Raw genomic sequence first — 19,959 nt, forward strand, 5'->3', positions numbered from 1 at the left:
GGGGCACTCAAACTGGTGTGGCCTCTGAGAGCACAGCTATGGGCAGAAGTAGGGAGGACTGGCCAGTGTCTTCCTGGACAATAAACAGCAGCAGATGGACAATGCGGGTTGTCCCTGGAGGCTACTGCTCCCCATAAGTCTCTTGAATGAGTGACTTAGCACCAGCTAAGTCCAAGAATATTGAGATCTAATGGCTGTATGTTTTTTTTTTTTTTCAGTTTGTTTAGATATTTAATTTTTAGATTATTAAAATTTTTTTTTAATCAGAGTACATGTAATGCATAGCTTTGAATGTAGCAAATGTGAGTTAGAATTTTGGTTCTGGGTATTATTTGACTAGTCTCAGATAAGTTACTTATCTCTAAATTTCCTCGAATGTCGAACAAGCCTAATAACAGTTACTTTCAAGGTTGTTGTATGAATGATAATAATGGACAAATAGATGAAAGTATTGTGTTTTGTAAAGGTATATTAGTATAATGCAAAGACATGTAATAATTGATTTCACTTTTCTCCTAGTGTCAAAGCTGTGGGTTATTGATAACACTTGATGTTATTTTTTTTAAAAAAAAGGACAGTGTAAAAAGTAAAATGAAAACCAAGTAGTTTTTCCCCCCTTCTATAAATAAAGAAACCGAAGCTCCACAAATGTATTAATTTGCTTACGGTCACATGGACAGAAAGTAAAGCAGAGGTTTGAGTGCAAACAACTTTTTACTTGCCCCATATTTCCATTCTCCTGAGCTTTCTGAGTTCAGATCTCAGAGGACCAAGCCCCCTTAAGTGTGTGTGTGCTCGATCATGTCTGGCTCTTTGCAACCCCATAGTCTGTAGCCCGCCAGGCTTCTCTGTCCATGGAATTTTCCAGGCAAGACGACTAGAGCAGGTTGCCATTTCCTACTTCATGGGGTCTTCCCGACCCAGGGATCAAACTCATATCACCTGCGTTTCCTGCATTGGCAGGTGGATTCTTTAGCGCTGAGCCACCTGGGGAGCCAAAGCCCCCATATACTGAATGAGAATTCCTCAGGGGTTTCCTAAGAGGCAGTGGGCAATACTGATTGTAAACCCAGCCAGCATCAGCTTGGAAGTCAGATTATGAAGCAAAGTGTCTGCTGTCTGTGCCCCCAAGGGGCCACTCTAGGCTATAGCCTGGCTCTCAGGACACACCCCTGATGCCCTTCCCCACTATCCATGGCTTTGCTGTTAGAACAAGGATGAAGCTCCAGGGGTGACAGAGAGATGGTGGCCCGTGAACACCCTTCACTGTCAGAGATTTTCTTTCCTTTTCCTTTTTTTTTTTTGAGATTTTCTACTTCAGTAGAAATAAGAGCTATTCTGATGGATTACTAATATTAGAAAAGGTGGGTAGAGCACAAAAACAAATAACCTAAAATGTGTCAGAAGTGTTAAAAGTTCATGGACACAGCTTTTGCTGGGCTGATAAATATTTAACAACCAGCCTTGTGAAAGCCCTGCCCTGGTTTGTAGTGTTTGCTGGTTTCTGTGGTGTAAAAACTCCCACGATGGCCTATTTTAAGCTACTAACTCGAGGCCACTGAATGCAGAGTTGGAAAAAGACATCTGGGCACCCATCATGGTGTTGTATTTCCACCACGGGTATGTAGTAGACATGAATGACCTCAAGAGCTGAGAAACAATTCCATGCAATAGAATCAGGACGTGGTAAGTTTTTATTATTTATCACTTTGTCTTTTATATAGATTTAATTTACTTATAATTTTATGTTTAGTCTTGACTGTACTTAGCAACCAGGTCTCAGGAATCATGAGGAGTTTATCGCCAGCTCCGTGAGCTGATAGAAATAGGCTCCATTCCAGCATGTCTATAGGCATCTGGGCAAGGACTCCTGTTTTGGAGAGAGTCTTGGCCTAGGGGTGTTGCGCTGTGTGCGAGAGCTGGGTAGACAAGAGGGAGACACTGCCCATCCATCTGCCCTCAGTAACCAGGAGAAGGTCTCAGGATACCCTTAAGCCCAGCAGTGCCTCCAGGCACCTATCACCCGACCCAGGACCAGGGTGAGAGGGGCAGGAAGTCTCTCTGGGCTCCCACAGACCCCAGGAAGAATTAAAGCTGGCTTCCCTTTGTGCTTGTGAGGCTGTGGTCAGTGGTGTCTGACTTTTTTGTGACCCCGTGAACTATAGCCCACCAGGCTCCTCTGTCCACGAAATTTTCCAGGTGAGAATACCGGAGTGGGTTGCATGCCCTCCTCCAAGGGATCTTCCCGACCCAGGGACTGAACTCGAGTCTCCTGCATCTCCTGCATTGGCAGGTAGATTCTTTACTGTTTCAACCTGGGAAGCCCAGTTGCCCTTTAAGCATAAGCAAAACTAGTGTTCCATTTCTGAGGTTTCCCGGGCTCAGTCCTCTTCCATATCTCTACCCACTAGGAGACAGATGAAATGCCTTCACAACCTCTCTTCCCATGATGAGAGACAAAAGATTATCAATCTAAAGACCTAGAGGAGGTGTATGGAGGTTAGTTGCTCCACGGCAAGTGGAATCTTCCTGGACCAAGGATAGAACCTGTGTCTCCTGCACTGACAGGCAGATTCTTGACCCCTGGACCACCAGGGAAGTCCTTGCAATTGTCTTTAGTGCTGTAACTGCAAAGGAAAACCCCAAATGTATTTAACTCACTTGGTTTAAAGCAATCATATGAGAATAAGCACCCAACACCCTTTTTAAAGGGCTGTTTGAAATAGTAATCCAGCCAATTTTCTAATGTGTATTGTGCAAAGAACACCATTCCAAAAGAAGTTAGTAACGATTGTTTTTGAAGAGGATGCTATTATAGTGACTTTTTTTCTACCTCTGCATTTACACTTGCAGATCAGGCTGTACTTAATTTGTTAAAACAATTCCTTGCGTCGCTGGGGCAGTAAGTTGCCAATAGTCCCTCATATCGTGTTTGCAGGTGACATCTGGTCCTGGGATAAGGAGACTCTGGTTAACAAGGAGTCATGGGAGATGCCTAGCAGAGAATACCCACAAACGCATCAGGGACTGCTCCAGTGCGTGGGCCCACACAGTTAGGGGGAGTCTCGTTGCTGAGTCCTCCTCCCCCCTCTACAAATGTGAAAACTGAAAGCAATTGCATCTGCCGGAGGACAGAGCCCCAAATGGTTCCTTGATGGGGGGGCGCATCCTGAGCCGTGTGGTAATCTCGGAAGCCGGAGATTAAGAAATGCTGCACTGGGAGTTTCCATTCAGGAGGTGGAAGAGACAGGCACAGAGCAGAAGTTTCTGTTTTCAGAGTGTGGCACATTTGAGGAAGTCACAGCACAAAGCAATGAATGAAAAAAGAATACATTTCATATAAAACGGGTGCAATTTAGGTACTTTGAGAGTCTGGAGTTTGAGCTTTCTGCACATTAAGAGCAGGTGTCTGGTTCACACCCAGGCCCGGTATACACAGGTTTATTCAGAGGTAAACACCAACCACAGCTGAGAGAGACCAGGAAGCAGCGGGTTTCTCACCCCAACCCCCACCGGAGGACTCCATCTCTGCCCCAGGCCCATGGCCTTCCTATCATTGCTGGTCCCACTTTGCACCATGAGAGCAAAAGTTGGTGAGTACAGTGAGGTCCCCAAAGGGGTGTGTGTCTGTGTGCGTGTGCGTGTGTGTGTATGTGTGTGTGTATGCACTCAGCTGTGTCTGACTTTTTGTGACCCCATGGACTGTAGTCCTCCAGGCTCCTCTGTCCATGGGATTTCCCAGGCAAGAATACTGGAGTGGGTTGCCATTCCTTCTCTAGTCCCCAAAGTTGAGGATAAGACAAAGGAAAGAGGTGGACAGATAAAACTGTCCCCTTCATCCTGGTCTGACCTCTGCCCTGAGTCCTAGGAGGGATCTGTAGGGGAAAGCCCTGCACAGTGATGTGGAGGAACATAGATACCCTTGTATTCCTTAAAGGCGCAATGGTCAAGAATCCGCCTGCTCATGCCGGAGACTCACAAGATGTGTGTTCAATCCCTGAGACACGAAGATCCCCTGGAATAGGAAACGGTGACCCTCTCCAGTATTCTTGCCTGGAAAGTTCCATGGACAGAGGAGCTTGATGGGCTACAGTCCATGGGGTTGCAAAATGTTGAATGTGACTGAAAGACTGGGCATGCACATATTCCTTAAGGCAAGGGTCCCCAACCTCCAGGATCTAATGCCTGATGATCTGAGGTGGAGCTGAGGTGATAATAATAGAAAGAAAGTGAACAATAAATGGAATAGATTTGAGTTATCCTCAAGCCATCCCCATTCCACCTCCACTGCCTGCAACCCCCACCCGCCAGTCCATGGAAAAGTTGTCTTCCACAAAACCAGCTCCTGGTGCCAAAAAAGTTGGGGACTGCAACCTTTAGGCATTTGGGGGCCTCTGCGGTCCTCTCTGGGATGCTATAGGGTGACTAAGGGGTCAGAGCGAAAGGTACTGTTGCTCATGTGGTCCCCACAGGTCTGATGGAATCCCTATTCCACCCCAAAATGCTGAGTGAGGCCAACAGGTCCATCTGCCAACAGCTGCAGGGGGCCCAGCCTGGGCTGGAGGAAACCTTTTATGTGCTAGAGGAGCAAGGCCAAAGCCCATGGAGCATCAGCAGCAGAGGTGGGGCAAGGAGTGGGGCAGGCGGTCCAGAATCTTCTCTCCCGCCCCACCATGCTTCATCCTTTCGTCTGCTGTGTCTTTTTAGCGGCATCGAAGCTAAATACTCTGACAGTGCAAGCAAGTTTTCACATTACAGCCTCGATACTTAGAAAGACTTAATATGAAAACATTCAATTATCATTAAAATTCACTTACCATAAGAAACCTACCTGTTGAAATGAAAAAAATCAAGACCTACTGGATTTTTAAAACGGAATTTCAACTGTTCAGAAAATTTAAAGATTATTATAATGGTTTTATATTTATTACTTATGTGTCTGCACACTTTCTCATCTGAAGGTTATTATCAGAAGTTTAAAGAGGTCATTGGAGAAGGCAATGGCACCCCACTCCAGTACTCTTGCCTAGAAAATCCCATGGACAGAGGAGCCTGGTAGGCTGCAGTCCATGTGGTTGCAAAGAGTCGGACACAACTGAGCGACTTCACTTTCACTTTTCACTTTCATGCACTGGAGAAGAAAATGGCAACCCACTCCAGTGTTCTTGCCTGGAGAATCCCAGGGACAGGGGAGCCTGGTGGGCTTCCGTTTATGGGGTCACACAGAGTCGGACACGACTGAAGTGACTTAGCAGCAGCAGCAAAGAGGTCATTATTCAAACCTCTTAATGGCTAAGAGGTTTTACCCATTACTTCTGCTTTACTGACTATGCCAAAGCCTTTGACGGTGTGGATCACAATAAACTATGGAAAATTCTTCAAGAGATGGGAATACCAGACCACCTGACCTGCCTCTTGAGAAATCTGTATACAGGTCAAAAAGCAACAGTTACAACCAGACATGAAACAACAGACTGGGTCCGAATTGGGAAAGGAGTACCTCAAGGCTGTATATTGTCACCCTGCTTATTTAACTTATATGCAGAGTACATCATGTGAAATGCTAGGCTGGATGAAGCACAAGCTAGAATCAAGATTGCCCGGGGAAATATCAATAACCTTGGATATGCAGATGACAACACCCTTATGGCAGAAAGCAAAGAGGAACTGAAGAGCTTCTTGATGAAAGTGAAAGAGGAGTGTGGAAAAGCTGGCTTAAAACTCAACATTCAAAAAACTAAGATCATAGCATCTGGTCCCACCACTTCACGGCAAATAGATGGGGAAACAATGGAAACAGTGATAGATTTTATTTTGGGGGGCTCCAAAATCACTGCAGATGGTGACTGTAGCCATGAAATTAAAAGATGCTTGCTCCTTGGAAGAAAAGCTATGACCAACCTGGACAGCACATTAAAAAGCAGAGACATTACTTTGCTGACAAAGGTCTGTCTAGTCAAGGCTGTGGTTTTTCCAGTAGTCATGTATGGATGTGAGAGTTGGACTATAAAGAAAGCTGAGCTCCAAAGAATTGATGCTTTTGAACTGTGGTGTTGGAGAAGACTCTTGAGAGTCCCTTGGACTGCAAGGAGATCCAACCAGTCCCTCCTAAAGGAGATCAGTCCTGAATATTCACTGGAAGGAATGATGCTGACGCTGAAGCTCCAATCCTTTTGCCACTTGATTCTTCAAATAACTGACTCATTGGAAAAGACCCTGATGCTGGGAAAGACTGAAGGTGGGAGGAGAAGGGGATGACAGAGGATGAGATGGCATCACCAACTCAATGGAGATGAGTTTGAGCAGATTCCGGGAGCTGGTGATGGGCAGGGAAGCCTGGCATCCTGCCGTCCATGGGTCGCAAAGAGTCGGACACAACTGAGCAGCTGAACTGAATAGGTAAATATGCATGTGAAAGTGTTAGTCGCTCAGTCGTGTCTGGCTCTTTACAATCCCATAGACTGTAGCCCACTAAGTCCTCTGTCCATTGAATTCTCCAGGCAAGAGTACTGGAGTGGGTTGCCATGCCTTTCTCCAGGAAATCTTCTCAACCCAGGGATCCAACCCAGGTCTCCCGCATCATGGCCAGATTTTTTACCACTTGAGCTATCCAGGATAGTGCGTAAATATGTATAGCTGCAACAAAAGCCAGATAGCAAAAAGTTATGCTGATTAAATCAGGCTCAAGTTCCACTTAACTTTAAAAACATCTTATTTAAAACTTTACTAAAATTCAATATTTAATGATCTTTCTCAAACACTTGTATTTTATTGCTATTATAATTTAAGAAAATGAAATATTGATACATTTTTCTTCAAGTCACATATTGCTGTTGTTTAGTCGCTCAATTGTGTCTGACTCAGTGACTCCATAGACTGTAGCCCACCAGGCTCCTCTTTCCATGGGATTTCCCAGGCAAGAATACTGGAGTGGGTTGTCATTTCCTTCTCCAGGGGATCTTCCCAACCCAGGGATCAAACCTGTGTCTCCTGCATGACAGGCAGATTCTTTACCACTGAACCACCAGGGAAGCCCAAGTCACATATAGGTATCCTCCAATTTATTCCAGCTTATCCCAGTATTCTAGGAAAATACTATAATTTTTATGAATATGAAAAAGACTGGAAAGCAGTGTTCTGTATTTATTTATCAGTATAGATCTGGTTAGGGTTACACAGACTGATGCACTGACTGAAGCATCTACCGTAGTTAATCACCTTGGTCCTGGGGGTGTAAATGAGCTCTGATTTCCGCACTACAAATAACAAGTCTATTACTGTCCCAATGCACCTGTGGAGAAGCCTCTTCAAGTAAACTGCAACCTTGCAGCTCAGTTTTCAAGTGCATTTTGCTGGCTGCAAACAGCCATCTCTGCTTTAATCACCCCTCTCTGGCTGTGCATGCTCCCCACTTGGTGGCTTCTCCTCAGCAAGCTGAAGCCTCACTTTTCCAGCACATTGAGCAGGATTGCTTTTGCAGCCTGTGTAACAAAGTCTTGACCGAGAAAAATGCAAGTAGTCTGCAAACTTTTTCTTTCCCTTCAATTGTTTTCTCTCTCCAGTAATCCGGGTCACCAGGGCCAATCTCTTAGACATTAAAAAGTGAGTAAAGCCTCTTAATTCACCCCACCAGATGAAATCTGCGATTGCATAAGCAGTGAAGAACCAGAGAGAACCCCCCTGGAGCAGCTATTTCAGCAGCTCCCTAAAATCCAGCTATATTTGGAAGATCTCTGTGTAGGAACCAAGGCTAATACTTAGTTCCCAGAAGATTAGGTGTGGTTTTCATGAGCTCATCAAGGGGGCGGTTCCATGTTTCTATTTTTAAAATGTTTATAAGACTCACCCTTCCTTGGTGGAAGACAACAGATAAGAGGAGAGACGTTTCTCATGTTACAGTTAGAGGCAACAACCCGGCCAATCTTGTTCCCAGAGAAAAGACTAAGTAGTAAATGCTTCAGTTTCAGCCGAGACTGGGATAATCTGCTCTTGAGTTCTGGCCAAATTCCATGGAGTCCGCGTCCAGGCCAGTCAGGCTTCTCCCAGCCTGGGCGCCGGCAGTCTCTGCGGAGTCAGAGCAACTGGGTCGGTCCAGGTAGCACGCCCTCCTCCAGGAGCAGAAAAAGCCTAGTCCCCTGGATCAGGTTGGGGGTGGGGAGTGGTTCAGCACTGGGGCCACCTGGAAATGGCATATGCCCATGTCATTCATGTCGCAACACCCTAGTATTTAAAATAATCTGGGGGATGCCTTAGTCCACAAACAGTCCTAACCATTTTACTAAATTCTTGGGCCCCTATCAATCACCTTGTTACCATCGTGGGAAACAGGAGCACAGAGAAATGAGGCTAGCACATCTCAGTTAGCCTCCCTCCACTGGCAATTCTCAGATGACTTCTTTGGGTGGGAATAACAGTTCACTATCCATAGGAGAAATATGGAGAGTCTTAGAGCAGGTCCGATGCAGTCTTGAAAGACATTTGAATCTGGACTCCACAAGGCACATCCAAGGTCTGGGTCGCTAGCAGGGAGAGTGGGTGTGTGCCTAAGAGCAGCAGTCCGCAACCTTTTTGGCACCTGGGACCAGTTTTGTGGAAACAGTTTTAAGATCCTGATGCTGAGAAAGATTGAAGGCAGGAGAAGGGGACAACAGAGGATGAGATGGATGGCATCACCAACTCAATAGACATGAGTTTGAGCAAGCTCCTGGAGATGGTGATGGGCACGGAAGCCTGGCATGCTGCAGTCTATAGGGTCGCAGAGTCGGACTGGACTGAGCGACTGAACTGAACTGAGAAGCGGGTGGTGGTGGATGGTTTGGGGGGGGGGTGATTCAAGCGCATTACATTTCTTGTGCATTTTATTTCTATCATTATGACATCAGCTCCACCTCAGATCATCAGGGATTGCATCCTCGAGGTTGAGGACCCCTGCCTAACAGCATCTCCTTCGGCCTGTCTTGCAAAAGGTACCCAGCAAGACTCAGGCACTATTGGCGGGAGCGTGAGAGCAGGTACTCAGTAGGTACTGGGAACGTGGATTTCGCAGAGGGGCGCTGTTTCCCTAGAATCTTCTTCCGGCTTCCCTGGGAGTAAACGCTTTCCACTTGGGAAGGACGATCACTCTAGATGAACTTTGAGCTTCTGCCCCAGCAGGACAGACTCCCAGATTCGACGCTGGGGTTAGGAGGAAATCAGGGCAGACATACTTTGGTGTCGGGCAGCATCACCAATAACTAGTTCGAATGAAGGCCGGAAAGAGCGAAACCAGGTTTTGCTGGCGGCGATCCCGGCCCGGGTCCAGGGGTTCGCCCTTACCCCATACCAAACTCCCCTGGTTTGGGCTTACACTGCGGCCGCCTCTCGCGAGCCCTGGAACTTGAGTGGGTGCGGGGTGGAGGAAGGCGCGGAGTACCGCGCTGTGTCTGTGACCTGAACCGAAATCTGAGCCCAACACCAGCACGTTAGGAACTACGATCTTCCTTCGGGGACAGGGTGCCGAGTTGCGGTCGCCCTTGCCAACTCCGCATCCGGGTGCCCTCTAGCACCCTGGCTGCCGGGTAACCCGGCTCAGAGGGAACTCGTAGGTGTTTTCCCAGGCCTAGGGCCGGTGCCGCGCGGTACTCCGTGTCCCCGGGAGGCGTGGCGAGGCCGATTCCGCTCAGGGCGCGCCCCTCCCCTGCCCCGCCTCCAGCTCCGCCCCGGGCCCCGAGGGCAAGTCGTGGGAGGGGGAGGACGGAATTTCCCAGCGCGGGGGCTCGGGCTGCCCCGCAAGCCGGCGGGCTCTTTCTGTTTACGGAGAGAAAGGGGAAATGGAAAAGGCGGGGAGGCGGCGGCTGGAGTCTGCTGCGCCGCCCCTCGGCCGGCTCAGACGCCGTGACTCAGGGGCCGACGAGGGCGGCCCGGGAGCGCGAGCTGCTCCGGGCTCATTTGGCAGCTCGGACCTGGACTGCTCGCCACGCTCCGGGGCCGGTCGCCCTGGCTCCCTCTTCTGCTGTCGCCGGGCTTGGGGACCCCGGAGCGCCCGGCTCCCGGGGGCTGCCCACCAGCTGCGACGAGAGCCGTCGGGGGACCGCGGCGGGAGCGCTCCGCTCGCGGGACCGCGCGGAGGCCGCAGGTAACGCAGACTTTGGGGGCTCTGGGGTATCGTTAGATCGCAGCCCTGCTGGGTGCCCCGGGGGTTCCCACCCTGAGATCCGGGGAGCCCCGGCATCAGGGCGTGGGGGTGCGGGGTGTATTCCGGGGCTCCAGGAGGTAGGAGCTGCCCTCTTCCAGCTGCGGCGCTCCTGTGCTGCGCGCGGGTAGTCGCTGCAGCCGGCACAGCTGGAAAGCACCTTGCGCAAGGGTCTCTCGGGGCGCCGCCCCCGACTCCTCCCCCTTCCTCCTGCTTCCCGGATCCCGAGTGCGCGGGCAGAGCAGGTCCCGGCGATGCACCCGGAGGCTGGGGCCCGCTGTCACTGCGCCTCCCGCCGCGTGCGCCACCTGCACAGCTGCTGTCTCCCTGCCCAGACCCGGTGAGTGCACCCCGGAGGCGGGGGCCCCTAGCTGCCCCTCGCCCTAACGAGGGTTGCTCTTCTAACTTAACTTGCAAGCCCTTTAAGGCTCCCTTCTCTTTAAGGAAAGAGACGGGAAGAAGGGAGTAGGGGTGGGGGCTGGCGGGACCGAGAGACATGGAAGAGCTGAAACTTAAGTTTCATGCTTGTTCCGTGGACCGTCTTCTGTGACTAATAGGGTGATTATAGCAGGAGACCAGTGCTGGGTTTTTGGCCTAAGAAAGAATCTTCAGGGGAAAAATGTTATTTCACAGATGTTTCCCCGTGGAAATTCAGTATTCAGGATTGCGAAGTTTAAAAGGAAGAACGGCATACAGATTTTCCCAAAAGTTAACTGTCTTTACGTGAAACACTGCAGTCTGTTTCACTTTGGGAAAGACATATTTTGGACTGCTCTTGATAAAAACAGGGAAAGAAGCGCTAATTCAGTTGGCTTCTGTATCTGTGGCCTGAGTTGTAGGTACTTGCCAAGTAGAAGGTTATCTGACTCGGCAAACGCCCCCAGATCTGATGGGTGGAGGTTTGTGTGCAGTGTTTCGGACTGAGGTCTCCTGTAAGGAAAATTGGAGAGCTTCATTCTGGGGCTTTTTGAGAACAAAAATATCATTAGAGAAAGTCTTCCTGGATGTGTGCCCCGAGGGGCAATGTAATATTTTGGCAGAAAAATGTTTTAAATGGGAAGTACCACAGGGTATAATCATCCTTTTGTTAAGTAGGAACTTAGGCCAGTCATGTTGGCCATTTTCACTCACACTTGCCAGGAAACCCTCAACTTTTGTTTGTGTAGATAAAAGAAGCCAGGAGTATGCCATTTATGTTTAGGAAAAGTATTTCCTCTTGATTGTATTGCCAGTGTCAGAAATAATTAAGAGCAGATAATTTTGACTGTGGTGGTGGTTTAGTTACCCAGTCGTGTCTGATCCTCGTGACCCCATGGACTATACCCTGCAGGCTCCTCTGCCCATGGGATTTTAGACATGGACAAATGGGCAGAATTTTGACTATATCTGCCCATTTGTCCATGTCTAAAATTGGTATACTCCCCAACTGCAGTAACAACCAGTGATTTAATGCAGATTTTTTTTTTTTTAACTGTAAACTGTGTGGAGAAGGGTCCTTGTGGCTAACGTGGAATACAGATACCTTCACCATTCACACTTTTTCTAGATGGCTACTGATGGTGAATAACTAGGAAATTGTTAGCATTTTGTCTGCCTAGTTAAGGCCTGAAAGTGCTACAGCTTTTGCTCAGACCTTTAGTGGATGAACTGGTCATCAGGGTTGCCTCGGGAGCACACAGATTTGCGTGAGGAGGGTGGCGTTGCTAAGGAATTAGTGGCACGGAAGACACACTCCTTCACCTCCCTGCCCTCCCTCTGTGCATTCCCTCCCTCCTCTAGCTTCCAGTTTACGGGTGTGTGTGTCTCCGCCTCTTAGGTTTTACATATAAATGCTCCAGACTTTCTGGAGAATATAAGAACCAAAACCTGCCTTTCCACTCTCTGGATCAGCTGACCTGTAAACTGTCTGGACCTTTTTCTCTCTTTCTTTAACCCTGTTACCCCGGGAACTTTATTTTCTCTCTGGCCAGCCTTTTGAGAAGTAAACCTAGCAGCTTTGGAAGTTTTTAGCCAGTGGGATCCAAAATTGGGCTGTTTTTGTTTTAATTCCGTTTTTGGTTTTTTTTTTTTCCTGTAAATTTTGCAAGTAGAAACTGCAACTAAACAGCCCCATGAAACCCAAGTTGAAGGTTCCTCCATTAACCTAAGAAATTCCTTTCAGAATTCAACAGACTCCAAGACCCTAAATCAGTCTTCCTCCAAGACCCGCTAGGTCTCAGAGAGGGGGGCTTCCTTTGCTCTCTAGATGCAACTATCAGTGATAACAGCCATCAAAACGTTTCATAGGTTTCTTTCTTTTTTTTTTTTTTTCTTTGTCTCTTATTTTAGAAACGATCTTTAAAACCTTGCTGCAAAGAAGTGGGGGAATAGGTAGCCACATCCCATTTGCAGATAAGAAAGCTGCTCTGTTGAGGTATCTGCAAAGCCAGGAATCAGACTCGGTCCTTTGCTTTCATGCACATCATAGCAGCTGCAAAAGACACAGTTGATTCACTGTGTACCAGACTCTGCACCTAGGACCTTGTGCTCTTGAGCTCCTTTGATCCTCACAACCACCTATGAAGGACATGCTGTTATTACTTGCATTTTACAGATGGGGAACGTTGATGTGCAGTGGGGTTAAAGAGGGCTTTGCAGGTGGTCCTGTGGGTAAAGATTAGCAGACAGAAAAGGAGAGGCTAGAGATTGGATCCCCTGCAGTCTGAGTCTAGGTGGGGTGTCAGACTGCAGTATCTTACCTTCTTATCCCAGACACTGTTTGTAGAGCAGAAATTGATCCCCCAGTAACTTAATAATGGCACAAAATTGCATGGTTCATTTCTCCAGTGAAATTCACCAAGAGGTCTGTGTCTGGGTCTTGTGGGCAGGGGACCCTGACGTGGAATATTTCCCTGGGTTTGGTGTGTGTGCTCCAGGTTGATGGGAGCCTGTGGCTTTTATTATCCCTGTGTGCATTGAAGGCTTATGCTTTTAAGAACCTGAAACATCTCTCAGAGAGAGGCTGCTTCCAGGAGTGCAGTAGTTTAAGTAGACATACATACCTTTCTATTTTCTTGGTCCCTTAAGTCCTTTTATCTTTAACCCTTTGGGATGGGATTGTTCTAAAATCCTGTGTTACAGCCTCACAGTTTACAATTCATTTCTCTTCATTTTCTTATTTACAGATCCCCAAGTATGGCTCCTGATGTGTGTAAAAAACTGAAATACAGTTTTGGCTAAGCAGACTTAGTTGACCTTGTCTGTGTCTTGCTTATGATAGATTTGGCTGCCCTGGCCTCTTACCACAACTTCTAGAGAGTCATTGATTTAGATGTTATATGAACCCTCTTGAATCTGTGAAATGCATGCTTTGTCCCGTTAAAGAGTTCTGGTCACAGGAGGGGACAGCTGATTACAGGTTAAAAGAATCTTCTCCTTTCTCATAGCCATCCTCAGCAGAAGGAGAATTTGAGGTTTGCTGTCTTCCTTCTAAGTGAGCCGTTTAATTTATTTGCATCAGAATTATTCCTGAAACTTGACTTACCATCACCAAATTTGCTTAGATTAAAATCCATTTGAGATGCTTCTGGCTTCAAGACCTGAATTTTATTTGCAAAGCTAGCTCCTGAATTTGGTAAAGGAAATTTTTTTTAAAGTGTATTTCTATTTTTATTTTATGTATTTATTTATCTTTGGCTATACCATGTGGCTTGAAGAATCTTCATTCCCCTACCTGGGATTGAACCCAGGATCCTGTGGTAAAAGGGCTGAGTCCTAACCACTGAACTGTCAGGGAATTCCCAGAGAGTTTCTTTTCTTTTTAAATTCACCCAAGGCCTAAAAGTCACAGAGATCATGCAGAAAGGGTTGCCCCTTTTGGGAGAGCAGCAGGTTGGAAACTGTCAAGACCCAGGCGCCTCAGCTCCTGCTCCTCAAGTTCATACTTGAATTTAGTGAACGTTTATTTTCAGAGGCTACAGCTGATGCCAGCAACTCAGTGAGTAAATGGGTAGGTAGTGAGTTCACTGGATCTCAGGTTTCCTCTCTGTAAAATCAGCGCCAGATTAAAGGTTATCTCAGGTCCCTTTCTTCACTGTCTGTGCACTTGACCTCACACACCCTGTGGCTGGAGCCCCTATTTTATGAACAAAAGCATATAGAAGTCTGTACCCAGTCCATCTTGTCAGTTTCCTGTTGATCGCAAACACACACACAGTAAAGTAAGTAGTCGCGCTTTCTTCTGCAGACTCTTTGGAGAGCCCAACAGTGATGGAGTTCATGAGCACCGGGAGTGACAACAAAGAAGAACTCGATTTATTAATGAAACATTTGAATGTGTCCGATGTGATAGACATTATGGAAAATCTTTATGCAAGTGAAGAGCCAGCGGTTTATGAACCCAGTCTGCTGACCATGTGTCAGGACAGTAACCACAACGAGGAGGAGCGGTCTGAGTCTCTGCTGCTCAGTGGGCAGGAGGGGCCCTGGTTGTCCTCAGTCAGATACGGGACCGTGGAGGACTTGCTAGCTTTTGCAAACCACATATCCAACACTGCGAAGCGTTTATACAGACGCCGACCTCAAGAATCTGGAATTTTGTTAAATATGGTATGTTTTTTCCTCATCAGTTGAGTGCTGTGTGTTCAGCTTCCTACTCCTGCTACATTTAATGCTGAGTGGGATTTGAACGTTGTTCAGACTGGCTGCCAGGTACAGTTTTTAAAAATGGAATATCTGTAAGAATGACCTCCGTGTGAAAGATGCAAAAAATACAGCCTTCATTAAAAGTTTTGTTTAAAGAATCTTCTCCATATTTTAGAAGTAGTTCTACAAATAGGTAATTAAGAAGAATGAATTTTAATTTCATTATTCACTAAAGAGCTCACTTGTCAATTAAGTCAAAGAGAAAGGCTTTGAGACTCATGTGAGAGGGGAATAAAGACTTTGTCTTTATATATATATATAATATAGTATAGTTTATGTATAATTTTATGTTACAGGTGTACAATATAATGATTCACAATTTTTGAAGGATATACTCCATGTATATTATTTTAAAATATTGGCTATATTTCCCATGTAACACAGTATATCCTTATAGGTTATTTTACACATAATAGTTTGTACCTCTCAATCCCCTACCCCCTTCCTTTCCCTCTACCCACTGTTAGCCATTAGTTTATTTTCTATGAGTCTGTTTCTTTTTTTAATATTTATTAATTTGTTTTACTTTTTAGATTCCACATATAAGTGATATCATACAGTGTTTGTGTTTGTCTGACTTAATTTCACTTAAAAGCATAATACCCTCCATGTTGTTGCAAATGGCAAAATTTCATTCTTTTTTATGACTGAGTAGTATTCCGTTTTGTGTGTGTGTGTGTGTGTGTGTGTGTGTGTGTGTGTGTGTGTGTGTGTACCACATCTTCTTTATCCATTCATGTGTTGACAGATGGTTAGATTGCTTCCACTTCTTGGCAATTGTAAATAATGCTGCTGAGAACACTGGGATGCATGTGTCTCATTGAATTATTGTTTCCATTTTTTTCAGATATATGCCCAAGAGTAGAGTTGCTTGGGAATATGGTGGTTCTCTTTTAAGTTTTTTGAGAAACCTCCATCCTGTTTTCCATGGTAGCTGCACCAATTTGCATTCCCACGAACAGTGTAGGATTCCCTTATCTTCACATCCTCATCAGCATTCGTTATTTGTGTTCTTTTCGATGATAACCATTCTTACAGGTGTGAGGTGATATCTCCTTGTAGTCTTGATTTGCATTTCCCAGTGATTAGAGATGTTGAGCATTTTTTCCTGTGCTTGTTGCCTATTTGCATATCCTCTTGGGGGAAATGTCAGTTGAGGTCTTCTGCCCATTTTTTAATCGGGTTGTTATTTTTTTGATGTTGAAGAACTGTAGGAACTGTTGGTATATTTTGAATATTCACCCTTTCCTTATTGGTAGTATCATTTGAAAGTATTTTCTCCTGTTCAGTAGGTTGTCTTTGTGTTTTGTCCTTGGTTTCCTTTGCTGTGCAAAAGTTTTTAGGTTTAATTAGGCCCCATTTGTTTATTCTTGCTTTTATTTCCTTTGCTTTAGGAGACAGATCCAAAAAATATTGCTATAATTTATATCAAAGAATGTTCTGTTTAATTAACATTTTTGACGCTGAATTTTTGTGCCCCTCTTTTGTTACATCTTGAAACATCATAGTATTAGTACTGGCTAAATTCAATTCTTGTAGAAATGTAGTTTGTGTGCAGTAAGTAGTTATCCAGAGATGCTCTCTCTTTAATTGGTGAGGTATGAATGACAAGGGATATATTTGTTTAGTTATCCTAAGTATGCAAATAATCTAAAATATTGTGACAACACTTAGTTGCCACAATAGAAGATCAGGTGATGTATTGGGGTGTGGTTAGTCTCTTAGTGTGTCAAAGGTGAAGGTAGGTGCTGGCTAAAGGTGATCTAATTTTTGGAAAAGAACAATTCTCAAAGGAGTGGGTGGGAACTTGCAAAACATGCTTACTGATGATGAAAGCACCTCAGTTTCCTTTGGTGCATATAAATGGAAAGATGGTTAATATATGGAGGGTGGCGTTGAACAAGTAGAGTCTGTACCAAGTACCTAATTATTATTATTATTTTTTGTGTACCTCATTTGTTTAGTTCAAAACAACACAGTGATTTAGGTCAGCTATGTAGCGAATTGTTTTGTTAGAAGCCAGCTGTGTTCACCTATCGCTCAATTGCCAGCAAGATTGCAAAATCATGTTTTACAAAAAAAAGTAAAGGTTACATTTTGCATTGTTGTATGACTTGCTTTGGTCTGGATATGCCAAAGTGTATTTGATACTTAACTTTGTCTTGAGAAGAGTACTTCTTTTCATACATGGAAAGTCATAATTTGAACTAGGGGTCATACCTGTTTGTCTTAGCTAAAATATAGCTGGAGAACTCTGGTTCAAAATAACATATATGTCTATGATCAGAAACATAATGGTTTATGTGTTTGTTTTTTGCATACTTACTTGTTAAAATGATTATTTTAAAGGAAACCATACAGAATAAACACATTGTTTTTGCTTGTAAATATGTAGAGACTTCCCTTCTTTCCCCTGGCCAATCAGACTGATGAGAGATGGGCCGTAGAATTGGGAATGTGCGGAAGGGAATTCAGGGAAATTTCATTTCTCTGCTTTACAAGATGATGGCTAGTCATCTACTGAACACGTTGGTTCCAAGTGTACCTTCATACGGACCACATGCTCCCTTCCAGGATTTGTCCATTCGTTTGCTAGACAGAGCTCAAACATCTACAGGGCATGAGGTGCTTTTTCAGGTGCTAGAAATACAGTTTGTGTTTCCTGGTCGCTTTCTGTGTGCTGAAGGAGGCAAGTAAACATGTAATTATAATGCAGTGTAACATTTCTCAATACAGCTACGCCCTGATCAGGGGAATGGTCAGGCAAGATACCTCACATAACCATGAGGGTTGATAGGAGGAAGGGAGAATATTAGAGAGGCCTCCAAGAGGAATTAAAAAATAATTTTTTTTCCCCCTTGTTTTTGGCCACACCATGCAACTTGCAGGATCTTAGTTTCCCAACCAGGGATTGAACCCCGGGCCCTGGCAGAGTGGAACTGCTGAGTCCTAACCACTGCCTTGCCAGGGGAATTCCCCCCAAGAGGAAGTGATGTTTTAATTACTGAGTTGGAATCAGCCAGATGAAGGGGATGGAGAGCAGAGAATGTTCCAGATGGTGAGATTGGAGGCATAGATACATGGTGTGTTGCTGGCAACTAACAATCACAGCACCATGGAATTAGACAGGGTGGAGGGCCCAGGAATTACAAAAATAACCTGTAGCACAGGCATGTGAAACGGTGGTCTGCATGTGTGTGCAGGTAGCAGCTATTTTCCTAAAAATAATATTTATAAAGATTCCTCCAACATCCACAGGACCTGGGGAAGAAACGTGAGGAGACTAAGCCAGGGAATGCTTTGTATGAGGATGCTACAAGTTACCTATAATCTAGACCAACTCTCACCCACATCTGAGATTAATAGCCTAAAATGAATTCTCAGCACTCAACTCTTGGGTGATTATTGGGAAGCTGAAGATCCCTAAGGAGCTCACTCAGAGGTGTGGGTGTGTGATGCTGAGTGCTGCTCCTCAGGGCTTAGTCACGGATTCCTGGCTTCTCAGTCTTAAAAAACCTTAAAGATACTTGAATCAAGCTCTCTCTCTGAGGCTTGGCTCACCCCATTCATCATCTCCAATAATTGCTGGGGCATTTTCGCCTTTGCTTGGAAAACTGTGACAAAGCATGCATCATATTCTGGGGTGTGTGTGGTCATATCAGGCCAACTGATTGCAGAGAAGTCCTTCCTTAGACGGCACAAGCATTTATGTGTGAGCCCCCTTAGTCCTAGCCTTACTTCTTGGCCATAAAAATGGGATGAATCTCATAGGTATATGCTGAGTAGTGGTAAAGAGGCCCTTGAGTTAAAGGGCCCGGCATGTATCTCAGCTCTGAAATGGCTTAGGTGACACCAAGCCAGCTACTACAACCTCTGTGCCTCCGTTTACTCATTTGTAAAATGGATAAGTGGCCACATTCTCCACATGGTTGTTTGGGGCAAATAATTACAAGTGACCTGTGTGCACATGGTGAGTGTTGAAAGGACACAGGCCACTGTGGTTGTCACGCCCCTTCCTTACGACAGTCCTCCCAGTGTTTACAAAGCTGCACGTCTTCCCTCTTCTTCCCTCGTCCCCACGTCTTCCCTCTTCTTCCCTCGTCCCCCACGTCTTCCCTCTTCTTTCCCCATCACTCCTGGCTGTGCCTGCCCCTTCCTGCGCACTGTGCTGTTAACTTTCCTCCTCCTTGGGTCTCAGGCCCCAGCCAGTGACCATCTTGATAGCCCAGAACTTGAACCCGGCTGTCCCTTTGCTGTGGGACCAGCAGGGGAGCACAGAGCCAGCTTGGCCTTTGTTCTAGATCCCTTATCTCTCTTCATGTAGCCCAAGGTCACATCCATTTTCTAGCTACCACATCACCCTTATGGAATCATTCTCACTGACTTACCTACTCAAATGCTGTTTCTGGGCTGGTGATGTGTCATGCCAATGGCAGTGATCAGGATAAATAAATGGACAGCATAGGGGCTTCCCAGGTGATGCAGTGGTAAAGAATTTGCCTGTCAATGCAGGAGACGAAGGAGATGTGGGTTCAATCCCTGGGTCAGGAAGATCTCCTGGTGAAGGAAATAGCAAACCACTCCAGTATTCTTGCCTGGAGAATCTCATGGACAGAGGAGCCTGGCGGGTGACAGTCCACGGGGTTGCAAAAAGTTGAACATGACTGAGCTACTGAGCGCGTGCGCACACACACACACACACACACACACACACACACACACACGGACAGCTTGCCTCCAATGTCTGCACTTGAATGTGGCTTTAGTACATGGAAGAGTTGACAGAGATAATGGACAACAGAGATTTCCAGAAGATTATTTACTTGGGCTGCTAGAAAGAAGAAGAAGAAGGGGAAAAATATTTCAAACCCAGATAGGGAAGGTCTGGGACTTGGGAAGATCCCAGGACTTGCAGAACCACATACTGGCCAACACGTGTGTGTCACCCTGCACGTTCAGGGTCTGTCATCAGAGATGGTGTGGAGAACTCTCAGGGCGTTCAGAGAAGAATGTGGGGAATGGTACACTGGGGTGAAGGAACTGCAGAATTTGATCTAAAGAGGAGAAGGCCAAGCCGTCTCAGTGGACTGTAAATTAGGCATTTG

At 45.9% G+C, this 19,959-nt stretch overlaps 1 protein-coding gene across 9 annotated transcripts in view; it reads left to right on the top strand.

Moving 5' to 3' along the window:
* Positions 1-1,526: 1,526 nt before the first annotated feature.
* Positions 1,527-19,959, top strand: part of MAP3K8 (mitogen-activated protein kinase kinase kinase 8) — a 35,197-nt gene continuing 16,764 nt past the window's right edge. Inside the window, exons 1-5 of one of the 9 annotated variants that reach the window (XM_070800966.1) lie at positions 1,527-1,686; positions 2,939-3,593; positions 8,883-10,114; positions 13,986-14,159; positions 14,397-14,758. In XM_070800966.1, the coding sequence (XP_070657067.1) occupies positions 14,156-14,159; positions 14,397-14,758 (366 nt within the window). In that variant the 5' untranslated portion in view covers positions 1,527-1,686; positions 2,939-3,593; positions 8,883-10,114; positions 13,986-14,155. Of the gene's footprint in view, positions 1,687-2,938; positions 3,594-8,882; positions 10,115-10,142; positions 10,512-13,335; positions 14,160-14,396; positions 14,759-19,959 lie in introns of those variants that run through there. The other 8 variants (XM_070800961.1, XM_070800965.1, XM_070800963.1 and 5 more) reach the window with 8 other exon arrangements.

This window comes from Bos indicus, chromosome 13, assembly GCF_029378745.1.
Source record: "Bos indicus isolate NIAB-ARS_2022 breed Sahiwal x Tharparkar chromosome 13, NIAB-ARS_B.indTharparkar_mat_pri_1.0, whole genome shotgun sequence".
NCBI lineage: Eukaryota > Metazoa > Chordata > Mammalia > Artiodactyla > Bovidae > Bos > Bos indicus.